General features: G+C 29.8%; 2 protein-coding genes across 4 annotated transcripts in view; both read left to right on the top strand.

The window, feature by feature from the left end:
• Positions 1-909, top strand: part of LOC117237447 (dynein beta chain, ciliary-like) — a 72,886-nt gene extending 71,977 nt beyond the window's left edge. For all 3 annotated transcript variants that reach the window (XM_033501417.1, XM_033501418.1, XM_033501419.1), the window contains one exon: positions 527-909. In XM_033501417.1, coding sequence (XP_033357308.1) covers positions 527-809 — 283 coding nt within the window. In that variant the 3' untranslated portion in view covers positions 810-909. The remainder of the gene's footprint in view (positions 1-526) is intronic.
• Positions 910-2,722: 1,813 nt separating this feature from the next.
• LOC117237458 (dynein beta chain, ciliary-like) lies at positions 2,723-15,210 on the top strand. Its single transcript, XM_033501435.1, has 10 exons — positions 2,723-2,802; positions 2,888-2,969; positions 6,525-6,787; positions 7,892-8,202; positions 8,713-8,828; positions 9,012-9,223; positions 10,725-10,928; positions 12,283-12,354; positions 12,556-12,771; positions 14,848-15,210. Exons 1-10 carry the CDS (start codon positions 2,723-2,725, stop codon positions 15,131-15,133), a joined length of 1,842 nt encoding a protein of 613 aa, XP_033357326.1. The 3' UTR covers positions 15,134-15,210.
• Positions 15,211-17,464: the final 2,254 nt, after the last annotated feature.

Below are 17,464 nucleotides of genomic sequence, written 5' to 3'. Positions count from 1 at the left end.
CAACTTTGTTTCAAACGTTTCTCTGTATCTCAAAAACTGAAAGAGTTATTTAGGTGGCTCAGTCTTTTTGATTCACCCTGTATGGTATAATAATTATGAGAATATGAGAATAGCCATGTCTCGCTATTGTTTCAGATACTAGAGGTTGCACTGTATAAATAAAGCAGTTGATTATGAACTATATATCTATACTTCAGCATAAATGTGCTAAATAAAGTATTAAATAGGACGAATTGGATGAATAATGGAATAAATTGAATAACATTAAAATTGTACATAATTTCGTTAATTGCATATTCAATTTCATAATTCTTTTATCAAATTTGTTTAGTTATTGTTTTCAGATTATCTTACTTTTGTGATATTTTTAGAAACTATTGCTTGGAAAATTTATCTGTTATGTAGCTCATCTTTAAAGACAAAGTTATTTATTGCCTCGATTTATCTCTTGTTTTTTACTCAAATATTTATCAACACATTTTACTAACTTGCTTTGTTTCACTTTAAATGACCGAACAACTTACAGATGGGACGACAAAGTTGGTGATTGTTTCGCTGATATCTGCGATGCTTCCTTCAAATACGATTACGAATATTTGGGAAATGTTCCACGGCTGGTGATAACACCATTAACCGATCGATGTTACATCACTTTAACACAATCTTTGCATCTTATAATGGGTGGAGCACCAGCTGGCCCAGCTGGAACTGGCAAGACAGAAACCACGAAAGATTTAGGGAGAGCGTTGGGCCAAATGGTTTATGTGTTTAACTGTTCCGAACAAATGGATTATAAGGTAAACTCATAGTTATTTTATGGATAGATCTTTGATATTAAACTTCCACGTTGAAATTAAAATTTACACAACTTTTGGAACGTGGAGATTTATTTTTATAACAAACATATAAGTTTTATTCTGTATTTTTGTTTTATAATTATATTTTATAATTTTGATTTTACGTAAAGTTTATACCAGTCATTTTACAATAGTCATTTTTGGAAATTCTACTGTACTTTGTATGGAGCAAATAAATTTTATATATCTAAAGAAAATTAAATAATTATTTTGCAATAAAAATGAAATAAAATGTATTAATGAATAAGCAGCTTAATAGTAAGAGCACAAGTTACACTTTTTATTTGTTTCATTTTATCACATATTCCTTTCTCAACATATTTTTTAACTACGCAAAAAGTTTCATATGCTCCCAACTTGCACCAGAATTTTCCACTTCCTAAAAAATGTAAATCTAATTATTAATAATCATAAGTCGAATGTTATATATTATGGGAGTAATGTAGCATAACATTTTGGAAAATCGAATTTTATGTGTACTTCTTTTTGTACAAAAGATAGTACCAATTATTGCCTAGTTATCTGACATAACGTGTTGATTTACGTCTCACTATAACAAACGGTAATATAAATAAATATTTTAACACATTGTGCATCTGAATATGAATTACATAATGCTCGGAGTTTTTTCAGATATGCCTTCTATGAAGAGATGTATATTGGCTAAAAATTAATTTCTCTACTTGACTTTCACTTATTATGATACAAATCTTAAGTAACGAGCTAATATTACTTCTACTTGTGTATTTAAGTATTTAGTGAATTATTTTTAAGTATTTAGTAAAGAAAGTACGTCGAGTCAAGTAACTTTTCAACGTATTAATTTTGTTAATTTTACATTGCTATACGTTATGAATTTTATTATAGTAATAGTATTATTATAGTAATAGTAATATATAATATATTTGATTAATAATTGATTAATAATTATATTATATATATAGTATTTTTTATTGTTTTTAAATTGAAGTGATAAAAATATTCATGTAAATTAATAACTTGTTTTGTTCTTATTTAAAACAATCAATAAAATACAATTAGAAGTAGATAGGTAGAGATCGTTACTCCAGCAGAAGATTTTGAACAATATTTCTATAAAATTACTTCATGTTTTTATTCAAGGAATATGTAGAATTTATTGAAAATGTAGAATAAGACATGTGACGACTACTACGTGCAGATATTAAGATATATACATATATATCACAGAAGGATGTTAAATATATAAATTACAAGGTTTCACGAAGATCACAAATGCTATAAATAATTTATTTTCGTACGAAATATCGTAATTTTTATGGTAATTTAAAAACGAAATATCTAAGTTTTTTGTAAAATTTTGGGAGAGTGATATATTTTAATATTAAAATTTCTATTGAGCTTTCCCCAAATCTAGCAACGAATGACATATTTATTACAAATTTAATACCATTATATTCCATTTATTCGAACTCCCTTCATTCAGACTGGTATCATCATAATGCACGATTTATCGAATATGTTCCTAAACTCCTATTATAAATTATCCAGCTCTAATCCACGCGACATGCCACTTACATGAATAAATGTGTTTGCCTTAGTGCAGTTGAACCTTCAGTAGCCGAAGATCTATTATCCACACGTTCAATTAACGGAACAATACTTTTTACTTGTGTCATTTACTATTATATGTCTCTTGTGTAATTTCATACTATTGGATTGGCAACTAAGTGAGTGCGGATTTTGTCAGTACCACCTAATGACTTCAGTACGAAGCTAATATTCTACAAGTTAATATCTCTTGTCTCTGATGACATCAAAGAGGAAACGTGATATATTGAGCGTTACATGGAAAGGAAAGATACTTCAAAAGTTGGGAAAAAAGTATGGTAGTGTTGCAAAAATTGCAAAAATGTACAACGTCAGAAGATCTGCGATTAATGACATCAAAAACAGAAACGAGCAAGTGTGAGAATTACCCAAGTGTTTCAGGAAGCAGAAAAACTTTATTAATGGATTTGGAAAATAAATATCTATTCTCTGTCTTATAGCAATGATAATAAATCAGCAATAAAGGAATCAGTGTCTAGATATGTAGGATATTACAGAACATATCCACTTCTGGAGCTGATTGTACAATACATTTGAAATCAGCAAAAGAAGCTCATACGAATGTATGGTCTATCTCTCTTCGTATGTGAGATATAACAAATATATTGTATACCTACACAATCATGTATTGGAATTGTTGAAATACTAACATCCAGAATGGAACAAGCCTATGAGTAAATTTGGCTATCAATAACGTCAGGAACTATTCAGAGTACAACTGGATCCATGGCAAGACTTGCGACAAATCTACAGACTTGCCTTGAAATGCGAGGTGGTCATTTTGAGCATCATTTTTAAGGGTAATTAGATAACACAAAATCCGAACAAATAATTACTTACATTTCATGAATAAAAACAGATAGAACATATGTTTATATGAACCTTTTTCATTATTTTCAGGTCAATTCCTGAGGCATGTTCCACATGTTCCGTTACACCCTGTATATTGTACAAGAATGTTTTGAAATTTAAATAAATATCAACATTTTACGTCCTCGTACTGAGAGAAAGGAGAGTACAGCGGAAGTGACAATAAAAAGGCTTCTTTACAGTGTTTAGTATTAAAAGTATTTATAGCATTGGAAAGAGGACTAGGTCGTTTGAGGCGCAAACAGAATATAATTCAACGCAGTTCAATGTAGTAACAAAATTTGACTTACTAGTAAAAAGATGTAGAATCCATAGATAATTCAAAAAAGATTTCCTTTTATATTGTATGGTATTCTTTGTGATTGTTCTTGTATTATTTGTTTTGAAATATAGAATAATAATAATAAAAAGAGACGCAGGTTCTATTAACTGAATATCTCCTCATCCAAATAATTATATGCTTCTCCATTTATGCAAATACTGCACATGTCACTGTATTTAAAAAATTCAGTTTAATCTTTCTACGTAACAACGTATCCCAATATCAGTAGTGACCGAATTTCAATCAAATGATGAAAAGCAAAATCCAGTTACATGAAAATTAATTCCGATTGTACGAATAACAGCGAAGAAAGGAACAACTAGTGAATTTCTATTATTATCCGACACGTCTTGTCCGCGGACCGTATCGGATAAATGAAGTTTCACTCCGATTAACGAAACATTCGCGAAAACCTTTTCCTTGATTTTACTGCGTACCCCAGTTATCGTAACTTATATAAGAAACGACCAAAGTATTTAATTTCTGTTGACTTACATGCAATTTGACAATTAAGGACAGTTATGAAGAGTTTTTATGACCATCACGATTTCCCAATTTGATGTCGGTATATTACCTTCTGTGGTACGCAATAGAAAACGATATATTACGAACAGCTAATGACAATAGAGGGTATGAGAAACCGAATTTCTGGAATTCGTCCAATATTTACTACACAGACAATTTGATTTACGCAATTGTATGGCAATCAATTCTCAGGCTCGACCATGTACGGTAATTGAAATAGGTATTTAGAACACATATTTAAAGATCTAAATTACTTTCTCAAATTTCGATACTGAAAAATAAAGCCATTTCAATATCATACGTGTTCTCTGATGTTACATCAATTTTTTTATTAATTTCTATAAAGTAGCATAAGATAAGTTTCTATAAATTTTCTTTCTCTCTAAAATGCATATTTCGGGAACTATTTACAATGTTTAAATTATGTGATTTACCTCGTATAAATCATAGCTGAAGTACCTAAATTATTACAAATCTCGTAAATAAAGATATTAAACAATTATTTGTATCTAAAAATATATTAATAAAATTACTTTATATTTACAAGAGACACATTGTGTTTGCTATTGTGGTTTTGAATTTTAAATTTGGAGTTTTCAGAACAAAAATATAGCATTCCATTTGCACGAACGAAAGTGAGTCTGAAAACTCCAAATTTATCTCATGGAAACATAAATACTTGTATTCTCATATTATGTAACTCATTTTATATAAAAAAGATACAGTGTCCCGATATGGTGCATCAGATAGTCGTTTTATTATGAATTTACAATATTTTATTTTTAGTATCCAAATTTTAGTATCTAATTGTGTTAAGTTACGCATTAAGTTTGTTCACATCTTGGTATTGCAGTTTTAACAATATTATAGAGACGTTACTCATGTTAGCTACAGTGACTGAACATACGATAATTAGTATGAATAAATATTGTTTATAATTGTAATTTATCATAATTATTATTATATTTATTACATTTAATAGCAAAAAGAGAATTAATATTATAAGTGTTAAATAATGAAATTGTTCATGAGTGTAAATTACATATTAGATTACAAAGCAGTATGTCGGTACACGATATGTCGGGTTCGGGTTGGGACTGAAAAGTTCGGGCAAATTCGGGCATGCGCGGGTTGAGCCGTAAAAATTCGAGCAGATTCGAGTGGTCACCCAACACGTACGTACACTCAGGTAGCCTCATTGCTTCGGGCAGTTTTCTTTGGGCTTTTTCGGCCGAGCTTGGACGAGATACTACGATACCCATAGTCGTGATTCGATTCGAGATTGTGTTTGGAATAAAATTGATCGTATTATCTTCATACGATAGTAACGATCTTGATAGTTAGCTTTCTTAGATAATCAAATACCCAACAGGCAAATGCAAAATCTTTGTCTATATGAAACTTCGAAATAAGATAATTTTTCTGTGAAATAATAATATCTCTAATGAATATATTTGAAATAAATTTCGTTCGATATAACCTGCTTATTTACTTTATAGGAAGTATATAAATTTTATTCTTATTTGATTTTATTATGGAAATTGGAAAACGTACTCTATTAACAAATTACTCTTTTAATATTACAGTACTAATTACACGGATAGAAAAGAAATAGTTACTGGATGTTTAATAAGGATCAAAATATACAGCCAATTTTAAATCCGAATGTAGAAACCCAATTGTTTTAAATTTCATGGCAATAACTTTGTACTTGTGGCAATGACTATACTACCCGATGTCGAGAATAATCTCTCGCTCATAAAGTTGCAGAAATATTTAAAACAATCGCATTTCTTACATTCAAATTTTATTCTTCGAGGGAAAATTATCTTATTTCATACTTCCATACAGAGAAAGTTTATTGAGTACCTGGTTGCCTAAAAAAACCGAATATCAAAGATTACATTATGAACGTAATAATCAATTTTAAATACAATCTCGAATCGAATCACGGCCACGTGCATGGCGGGATTTCGTCCGAAGCTGCACGACTTTTTCCGACTTGACCCGAAAGGCTATCCGAATGTACATATGTATTGTACATATTAGAATTTTTTAATGAAAGCTTCAGTGTGATGGGATAAAGAATTATCTAATTTATTTGAAAAATATAATGGAATAGAAAATAGCGCATAACCTTTGATTAAATATATCTTACATACGTAAAATAAACGTAGTGATATTTAATACTTTTTTAAAGAAATACGAGTGAACTTCTTATACAATTTAATAGGTATTTAGATTTAAAGTGTTGCTTTACACTATTTCATATAGTAAGTTTTTGGTGACTCTTACGCGAAGATATATTTTCTCGTTTCAAATGTTGATTGAACGTAAGTGATATTATCATTTTCTTCCAGTCCTGCGGAAACATTTACAAAGGTCTTGCTCAAGTAGGAGCATGGGGTTGTTTCGATGAATTCAACCGAATTTCGGTGGAGGTACTTTCGGTGGTGGCTGTGCAAGTGAAATCAGTTTTAGACGGAGTGAAAAGCCGCAAACCGATATTTTTGTTCTTCGGAGAAGAACTGAATCTCGTTCCCACTGTTGGAATGTTCATCACTATGAATCCTGGCTATGCGGGAAGGACGGAATTGCCCGAAAATTTGAAAACTTTATTCAGGTACGTTAAATCATCTATATTTGTACTTACATAAGACTACAATCATACTAGCATTAAACAGCAAATTACATTCCAATGCTGCATTAAACACTGCATTTTATTTTAAAAAATGAGGCTATATAATACATTTATTATAGAAAAAATTAATACGAGTCATCACGAGAAAATGGAAAAATGCAAAATATGACGACGGAGAATGTATACATACGTTTACATGCATTTGCCATAGTCATACGTATTATCATAAAAAATACTATCTTGTCTAATGAAGGGTATTAATAATAATGAATCAATAATGATCCGTAGTATGCTTGGCGCTAATAATATTACTTTTCGAAAATATTACTTTTTAAAAGTGAAACATATACATATGATTTTTAAATTTTCAGTTCCAATAAATGGCATTATTTGTTTATAATTTATTTCTTAGTTAGGGATAATAATTGATAAATAATTTATTTTTTACTTTCTCACATCTTACTCTTGTGCATAACAATGAAATCAATGGATGATACAGTTTGATAACTCAAGAATATGACAAGTTAATAACTAAAAGTACAAGTAATAGTTAAATGAAGAAGGTCAATTGTCATAGATGAAATAAGATTTTATATCATCTCAAAATAAAATTTTCAGTTACAATTTGATATACACATAACATTAGTGTATCGTGCCTGCTTTGTACCTGTTACACTGTACATCACTGCAGTTTCACACCACACATGAGTACTCCTATCACCAGCACATCAAATAGGAACATTCTTAATCTGAGATCATCTCTAAGTTTTCTTTTCCTAGTTCCTCGTATTTGGTTAAGTATCACATTCACCTTGTTTTTCCTTCCTTTTACATGCTTTACCATGCTTCCATTTACTTCTGCAGTGGTACATTTAGGTACGTAAGCTCCTTGATGCTTTTTTCATCCTTGCTCTCTTCCAGTACTACTTCAATTTTCTCTTTCTTCCTGTGTCCTTCCTGAGCTTCATCATCTTTGATTTTTCTGCATTCGCCGTTAGATGTTTATTCTTATATATATAAATATATGAATTGTACTTTATTGTAGAAAGAATTATCACTGTTTTTTCTTTTTTTTTTTTTTTTAAGGCCTTGCGCCATGGTAGTTCCAGATTTTGACTTAATTTGCGAAATAATGCTGGTAGCGGAAGGCTTCCAAGAAGCTAGATTACTAGCAAGAAAATTCATAACGCTGTATCAGCTTTGTCGAGAACTTTTGTCGAAGCAAGATCACTATGATTGGGGTCTACGGGCGATTAAGTCGGTTTTAGTGGTTGCAGGGAAATTAAAGAGAGACGATCCCGGGAGAGCTGAAGATCAGGTGCTAATGAGAGCTCTCAGAGACTTCAATATACCGAAAATCGTGACCGACGATGTTCCAGTTTTTATGGGACTTATTGGTAAATTGGTTTCTTGTAGTCCTTAATTGCCTTACAAATTTACAATCTACATAATTGAAACTAAATGCAAGATTCTTCATCAATTCTCAAGAATCTTAACTTTCTTTTACTATTTTTTCCAACTTGTTTATATTCCTTTTTATTGGATTGTGACTTGTATTACCGTACAACAATATTTATCTTATTCCCTTTTACGTTTACTTTTTGGGAATAGCTTTTAAAGGAATCACCTTTAGAAACTGTTTCACTAATCAACTAAAATGAAGTGAGATATTATCATGCGTAAAAGAAATACGTATCATTATTTCAAATAGTATATTTTCCAGTGATTAAAGAAATATCTCAATTGACCACGAAATGACAAATATATAGAAACAACTATAACTCGAAAACAAGATCATATTGAGTATAATGTTTATCCATACATATGTATAGTATATATGTCCTAAGTTATCATAACCTATACGTTTATGCACTTAAGTTAACCTACTAGTTCATTTGCTTCTATAGGTGATTTGTTTCCCGCTCTGGATGTTCCGCGAAAAAGGGATTTAGATTTTGAATCAACGGTCCGACAATCTACTCTGGATCTCAAATTACAACCAGAAGATGGTTTTGTACTAAAAGTAAGAGTAAAACTGATTTGCGTTGTAATGTTTAACAGTTGGTATTAAAGTTGTATACAGAATTATACCTATATTTATTACGTTTAAAGTCGTTTATCGTACATAAGTTTAAGGAAATTTGACATTATAATATGAAAAATAGTTTTGTATATGGAAAATTTCAAATTATATTAAATTCGTTAGGTTGTACAGTTAGAGGAATTGCTTCATGTTCGTCATTCAGTTTTCATTGTTGGATTTGCTGGAACCGGAAAAACGGAAGTGTGGAAAACACTTAATCGAACGTACTTTAATCAGCAATTAAAACCATATTATAATGACTTGAATCCGAAAGCAGTGACTAATGACGAACTATTTGGAATTATCAATCCTGCAACGCGGGAATGGAAAGACGGGTTTGATTCATCTCACTATTAACAATAGGTCTTACAGCAACACTAGGTTTAATGATATTTTTTAGATGTTTTATAAATCCCATTCAGAAACGTTAGAATATCTCGTAGTTTCAGACGAGATGATATGATGATCGATTTAAATTCAGGAATCATAATTTTGCATTCATAGAATATACTATTATATAGGAAGAGTGTAAGGGAAATATAGTATGTGCATGTGTGTGAAAAATCATACATAATAAACGTATGACTATATACACATATTTATTTAAAAAATTTCGTATGAATTAAATGCAAAATGCAGAGAGGTTTGCCTACATTTATTAAAATTTGTTAATAACGCGAATACCTGAATTGGTCAAAGCAATGATCAAGAGATATAGTAGATATTAACGAGAAGAAATTTAACGTTATAACATTGGATACAGGTATCCCTCTATAATATGGTACTCTTACAAACACAAATTCGTTCCAACACGATTTGAGAATTGGGAAAATTCCCGAAAAAAAAAAACACGAATTGAAAATCGTTAGGTGCAAGCAGCACCATTCGATATCGTTTATTCGAACAAGCATATGTGTTGTCTCAGATTTGCATACGAAATTTAGAAGTATTAAAATTTTGAATTTATTCTTAGTTCGAGGAGTATTAACCATTTGCACTCGAAAATTTCTTCGCTACATCGAAGTAGGAAATCAAAGACTTTCATTATTTTTCATATAAAATGTGGATGACAGTTTTTAGAAGTAACATAAATAATATTAATATATAAATGTGTAGTACTTTGAATTAATTATTAATTGTTTTAATAAATATATTTCTCTTGGCTATGAAAATATAGCATACTTTTGTAGTACACTTACAAATATTAGTACTATATTAGTATGTTATATTACATTATAATATAGTACTATAATATAATATAATGTGATAGAATAGAATACTATATCGGTGTATTATGGTACATTATGATATCGAAAAACCGTTAAAAAGTATTATTAAGTATACTTATTTACCACAGTAATATTGCTATACTTATTAACTATTGGAACCTAACCTCCACTTTTATATCAGTTCTTTGTTTCGCATACTACGGCATTTTTCGAAACCTAAGTATCGTGTTATACGAAGGATACCTGTATATAAATTCTTTATGTATCATAAGATTCTATAATCTCTGCCTACCTTTATATAAGTTTCAAACTAAATAATAATTCTTAATAGTTTCAACAACTTTCAAACCTTTTTTACTCTTTTAACTTTTAAAAAGTCATACTTATACATACGACACACACAAGTACTTTCTGAAAGTGGCTTAATACCTGTGAACAGAGCTGTTTTACTAACATTTAGAAAACTTTAATTTAATATACATGATTTTATATATAGTAAATTCATTCAATTTTCTCGCTATGAATTATATCATACATAGTTTTGTCATCTTTTAATCGTTAACATATTATATGAAATATTTAATAAGTAACTATCTTGATCAATCAGATTGTTCTCCGTGATAATGAGAGATCAGGCAAACATGACAGGAAATGATCCAAAATGGATCATTTTTGACGGCGATATAGATCCGATGTGGATCGAGTCATTAAACACTGTCATGGATGACAACAAAGTGTTAACTTTGGCTAGCAACGAAAGAATCGCTTTAACAGAACACATGAGGCTTCTCTTCGAAATTTCAAATCTTAGGTAATATGCAGCATTTTATCATTGGTAATTTTTTTTGTCTAATGACTATAGCTATCATCGTAAGTATTATAACTGATTAACCACAAAAGGAAGCCTCAACTCCAATGATTTTGATCTTAAGATATGTTGTAGAGAGACAGAGACTAAATAACATACACTTTGTCCGAGGGCCTCAAAAGTTATGTTAAGTTGGATGTTGTGGATCATGGAATCGAACCTAACCTAATTATTGGTTACCACTATTAGGATCTCAATTCTATACAAATGCATATGAAATTTCGTTTTTAATTACTTATATTCAGAGCATAAGCATAATCTAACAAATATCATTTTCTTTTTGTCATAACTTTTGAACACGATCGTTCTACGCGTCGAAAGAAGCGTATGTTACCCGAGACTCCCCTTCTACAACATATCCGAAATTCAACAAAATTGGAGTCGAGGTCCCTTTTTCTGCATATTTACGATAATGATTATTTCTTCAGAATTCTATTAGTATTGAGATCACAAATCTCGATCGTAAATCAGTTTTTAAGTATCAATTGAGTGGCAATCGATTTTTAGTTTGCGAGCACAAATTTGCTAGAACTTAGACTTCTTATCGATCTTCTCATCAGTCATCGACGCAACATTTTTACTGTAAACGATGTCGTATTGCTGGGAACATTTTCAGGAGATTGGAAAATAGACTAATCTCCTGTGACTGTTTTCCTCAAATTACAAGCAGAAGCTAAAGCACATTCAATATTTACGTATTGCAATATGATTATTTATTATATGACATAGACAGTATGTCCTGTTTAGCTGAAAATGCTCAAATATCTAGAAAAATGCGAATGATATGAAAAAATATTTCGAACAAAAGTTATACGATATCGAGTTGAAATTGAAATGAAAACAATTGTAAATGGGTACCTTTATTGCTGATTATAGATTACTGTAGCTGACAATCAGTTTTTCAAACACTACAAATTCCTGCTTTTCGCACCATCGTTTCGACTATCGAGACACGAGCTTTATGAGCTTTTTTATGTTTCCAAAACAGTCAGTTCCGTGCAATCAATTTTAAATTCAAATTGATAAAAGTACGGTGTGTCATCGCTGATACTACACAACTTCATGTCAGACATTTTTTCGTATCATTCCTATTTTTCCAATGAGCGTTCCCAATGAAACAGGACATCTATATAGATATACATGCCCAATATGTTTGTTTATTGTCTTTAGTTATAGTGTTTGTTCTAATACATGCTGTATTTCTATATTAACATATTTTAATATTTTATGTATTATTTATATGTGTGAATATTTCTTATCGTACAAGAGTTAAGTAAGATTGGAAAATAAATTTCAGGACAGCAACGCCAGCTACTGTTTCTAGGGCAGGAATTCTTTATATAAATCCACAAGATATTGGGTGGTATCCGTAAGTAAACATTTATTTACTTTTGTAGTTCGTATAAGTTCTCTTAACTAAATTATAGCACACTGAACTTGACAAATATTTTCAATTTTTTATTATAAAGTTATGTTATATAATATATGTTGTATGTGTTATACATACATGTATGTTATATAATTGTTATTAATTAATGAATTACCATTATTATTATTATTATTTGATTAGATTTGCAACCAGCTGGATAGAAACAAGAGATCCAGCTGAGAGAGCGAACTTAACCATTCTGTTCGATAAATATGTACCATCCCTTGTAGAAATGACAAAATCTAGGTTTAAAAAAATTACGCCATTACCAGAAATATGTCACGTGGAAATGCTTTGTAAATTACTGGACTATTTTCTGATTAAGGAAAATGTAACACCGGATTGCCCAAAGGAATGGTATAAATAAGACCTAAACAGTACTAAAATTTATATACGCTTAAAAGAACTCGTTATCTATCATTAAATATTATAAACATTATCAATAAATATTTCAAATGAAATTTATTGTATTCAAGGGAATTAATCAGATGAATATGTTTTGAACTTTTTGATGAATTATATTTTCTGAGATATCAATGTAACCTTCAGTTTTTTTTAATAATAACGTATATTTTTTTATTGCTTACTGTTGTAGCCTCTAGAAAGACGAATTTAGCGACCTACGAAAATGACCTTCAGTTGACCTCGAATTTCATAACGAAACGATTTGTGGAGAACTTGAGTCGATCTTAGGATCGATACAGACCTTGCTGAGGGCGGGATGCAGTTATTACTTTCCATAAATTTTCGCTTCATTCTGATATTCAAAGTCAACCAAAAATGACATTACATTATAGATCATTGAATTCGTTTTTTTAGCAACTACAACATAGTAGAAAAAGATATGCGGCGTCGTTTGAAAGATTCGACATATTTCAAAAAATAATTCATTCAAAAATCGGAATATATTCATTTGATCAGTTCCTTTAAATACAATAAATTGGTAGTAGCATACAATTCAGTGACCATCATATATTTTTTCAAGCTGCAACATATTGATAAAGACTATTTAAAAAGATGAAATATCATTAAAAAAGTGTCACAAAGAATTCTAAATGCATAAACGCAAATTAAATAACAGAAAGTAAACAGGAAACAGTTAAGAAGGAAATTTAATTTGATATTTGTTGATAATAAATTCGAATAACTAAAAATAACAAATAAAAAATAATTTAAAAAAATGAAACTTAATAGTCATATGTATATCATATATAACTTATGTTATATATCATATATAACTTATGTTATATATCATATATAACTTATGGCTCGCTAACCTCTCAATTTTTGTATCACAATTGTAAATTTCACTTGTAGTTTTAAATATGTTGTCAATTATTATTTTGTAGGGTTTTTCCTAGATTGAAGTTAGTTAAGTTTGAGTTTAGTTCTAAAGAAAAATTAAAAGTACATACCCATAATTGTCGCGACACTTTCACTAACATATTTGTAAAATTTTTCTGATTGGAATAAGACCAAACACGATGTAATTTAAATTTAGGATTGTGCGAGTAACCGAAATTATGATCTCGGGTCCGGATCCAGAAAATTTAAGGTTAACTTGTACTTGAACTAAGTTTAAGGTTAATTTGTACTTGACCTAATTGTAACTATTTATTGTAACAATTTAAATGAAATTTCAGTGTGTCACTGTTTTTTAGTACACTTAAACAGTGTTTAGGTGCATGATAACAGAAAAATTATGTTCTGAATCGAACCTCCGATCCCGAATTGAAAATCTGAAATTGTAATCGGCTCAGATTGGGACCTTTGAGGAAACTTTGTGACCATATCAGTATCACTCTGTTTCTCAATTTTACAATCAGATTTTGTACTTTAACTTTAAGATTCGAAATGATTTTCACATTTTTCTGCAATAAAAAAGAGAAAATCGCACGGGAGCGTTATAACCTAACCTGATCCGATTACAATTTCAGGTATCCGAACATTACAAACTTCTGGGATTGCAACCCGATCCCGAGTAAAATTCGCACAAATTCGCCTAAATTAAATCATATTTACATAATAGAAATTACAAACTTAATAGACAGAAAATAGGTTAATGTCACTAAATAAGGAAACATGTTCCAAATTATATGGTGTCTGATCTTGCTTTAATCAGAAAAGCCTCACAATTACATCGGCATACGTTTTATTCAACAAAAATGAAAAATAAAAACGTTTCATCGTTGCATTATTATCATCTCGCCGATATGCTTTTTTTCTCTTTATAATAAGCCGTTTTCGCTTTCACTCACGCTGTCCTTTCTTAAAATTCGTAAGAATGATGGACCGTACCTATACTTAGCATCGATTCCTCCCTCGATAAACGTCTGGCTCGTATCCCAATTTTTGGGTGCTATAGAGAAATTTACCGCATTTCTTATCGTTCTTAAATGATTTTCTATGTCCTCAATGCCTTTCTACAAACAGGTACGAATTATACTTTGCATTTGCCTGTATTTGGGCGTTCGGATCAGCGACCTTTCAAGATCAATTGATCGATTGGCGAAACGAGTTCAATAAGTGGTGGCAAAACGAATTTAAGACTATTAAGTTTCCTACTGGCAGCAACGTATTTAATTTTTTCATCGAAAACGAAACAAAGAAGTTGGTTCCATGGAGTGAGAAGATACAGGCCTTTGAACTGGATCCTGATATACCTCTCCAAGTTCGTTTAAACAATTTTTCATTAAAAAAGAAATTCTTTAGATATTAAACAAATGTTAGAATAAGATAATTTAAGTCTTTATTCTTCGACTCGTTTCTAGAACTTCATCCTTTCTTTTTATTGAAAGATCTTTATTATACAAGGAATTTCATTTTCTAAACTATATGTTATTCGAACAAGTGTTTCAAATAAAACTTGTTCTGTTTCAAGGAGGATGTCTTATGACAACTGTAAGATTTGTCCATGTGGAGGACTTTTCAGTATCTCAAGGTGATCTTTTTTTTGGATGGAACTGTATATTTTTTACACAGTAGAACTTGAAAGATATTTCAGTACTAATTTCATGAAATTGAGTGTATAGAAAACCAGCAAAACATAAATATAAAAGCGTTATCTTTCCTTGTATTTAATACCTACTTTTGCAGAGAATTAAAAAACGCATCAAATGATATATCAAAAATATATATATATATATATATATATATATATATATATTTCCACTTTAAAAAGCAAAGGTAACATTGAAACCTCCAAGGTACGCCCATCTAGATAAGATCATCATAAGGTTTATTAATAAATGTTTTCTGTCAAATGCTTGCATCAAGGTAAAATATATTGTTTAAAGCAAGTTTTACTTGAAACACATTTTCGAATAATATATAGTTTAGCAGATATTTACGTGGACCTATTGTGATGAGACACCCTGTGTTATACAGTTTCTTATAATTTTGATATATACAGAGTGCATAAAAAGGTTGAAGAAAAACTTTAGGAGCTCGTAGTAATGATAAAAATGAGCAAAAAAGATTTTAATAAATCCATGAACCCATTTGTACCTATGTTCATTGAGATTTCTTTATTTGTTTTGATGGGTGCTATATGCTCCTAAAAATTTTCCCTGCTTTCTTGTGCGGCCTGCATAAACACATAAAATAGAATTTAAATAACATAAAAAAAAATAGCTTGGTGAATGAATGTAAAAATTTATTAGATATTAAATGTACGATCTTACACATATTTGCCAATATCATAAGTAATTCATTCACATTTTGAATGAAAATTTAATTCTTATCAAACTTACAGTGGATAATAATAATAATAAGAGGCATAAAAGAAACGAAAGCTTATCCACAAATGTTTTTTTAAGTACAAAATCTCAGTCATTTACAGAAACATGCTTTAATCTGGAATATTTTCAATATTATTAACGCCTTAAACGTTATTCACATGAATTGACTTAAATGTGACACTAAGTATACAAAGACTTCAAATTTTTTTTGCTTGATGATATTATGCTCTACGGATAAGAGTAGGAACCAAACACTTTGCAAATAAACATTAGTAATGTGGTAACAATGGACCAGTTTTTCGTTTAGTATTGATTATTAATTTTCGATGATTACATTACGAATTCTTTGTTCTTCTTTAATTCCGTAAACCGCGTGATGAATAATACTATACAAATGCAAAATACAGTATAAATGGGATAAGAATTTCGTGTACATCAGTAAATTGTTCGTATTATACTTGTACATTAGATGTTGATGCAAACATTTTTCTTTTTTCAATCTATATGGATAATTGGTATAGGGGGTTCTGTTTATTGATTATTTGTAAACTACAAATGTTTATGCATGTTTATATGTTTGTAAATGCAACTAAGAAATACCTGAGATTTAAATAGAGATTTGATTTACTTTCTAAAATATTGTAACGACTACCTTACTTTAGATATTTTTTACGTTGATCTACAATTTTACACATTTTTCGTACATAAACGTTCGCAGTTTACTTATCGATATCATCCTTTTCGCTGAATGAATGATAATTATTACTATCCTTATAATAATAAGTTAAATAAGTAAAACTACTATGTAATAACATTATGCATGGGCAGTACTATCTTTTTCAAAAATGTATGTTTTTAACTCTGTTAAGCGTTTGCTAATTGATCATGCATCATCTGATTTTTTTAAATTATTTTACATTTGTATATGTATTTTCAGGAAAATCTGCTAACGTTAAATTATATTTAGATGTGTATTAATCTATATTGTGAATTTTGCTATTAAAATGATATATTTTCCTTCAGTCGTAATTATAACAGTCTTGTATTTTATGTCACACAGTGTTTGCAAATAATAGATAATTGCGCTGGTTTAAATATTACATAAATCGAAATATGTATCAGATTGACGTACTTCTATCAATATTATACCGTTAAATATCAATAATGTTAGGTTTTCGCGTATAACTTATGATATATATAATTGAACGGATAATTGAATTACATTTTTAAATATTATTTCATTAAATTCAATTCTGCTGTAATAATATGGCATCCGAAGTGCTTGCACGTCCGTTGTGATCTATATAATG

The sequence above is a fragment of the Bombus vosnesenskii genome, unplaced genomic scaffold, assembly GCF_011952255.1.
Source record: "Bombus vosnesenskii isolate JDL3184/JDL3185 unplaced genomic scaffold, Bvos_JDL3184-5_v1.1 scf7180000013371, whole genome shotgun sequence".
Taxonomy (NCBI): domain Eukaryota; kingdom Metazoa; phylum Arthropoda; class Insecta; order Hymenoptera; family Apidae; genus Bombus; species Bombus vosnesenskii.
Note: the sequence above shows the minus strand (reverse complement) of the source record. Positions and strands in the feature narration are given on the sequence as shown.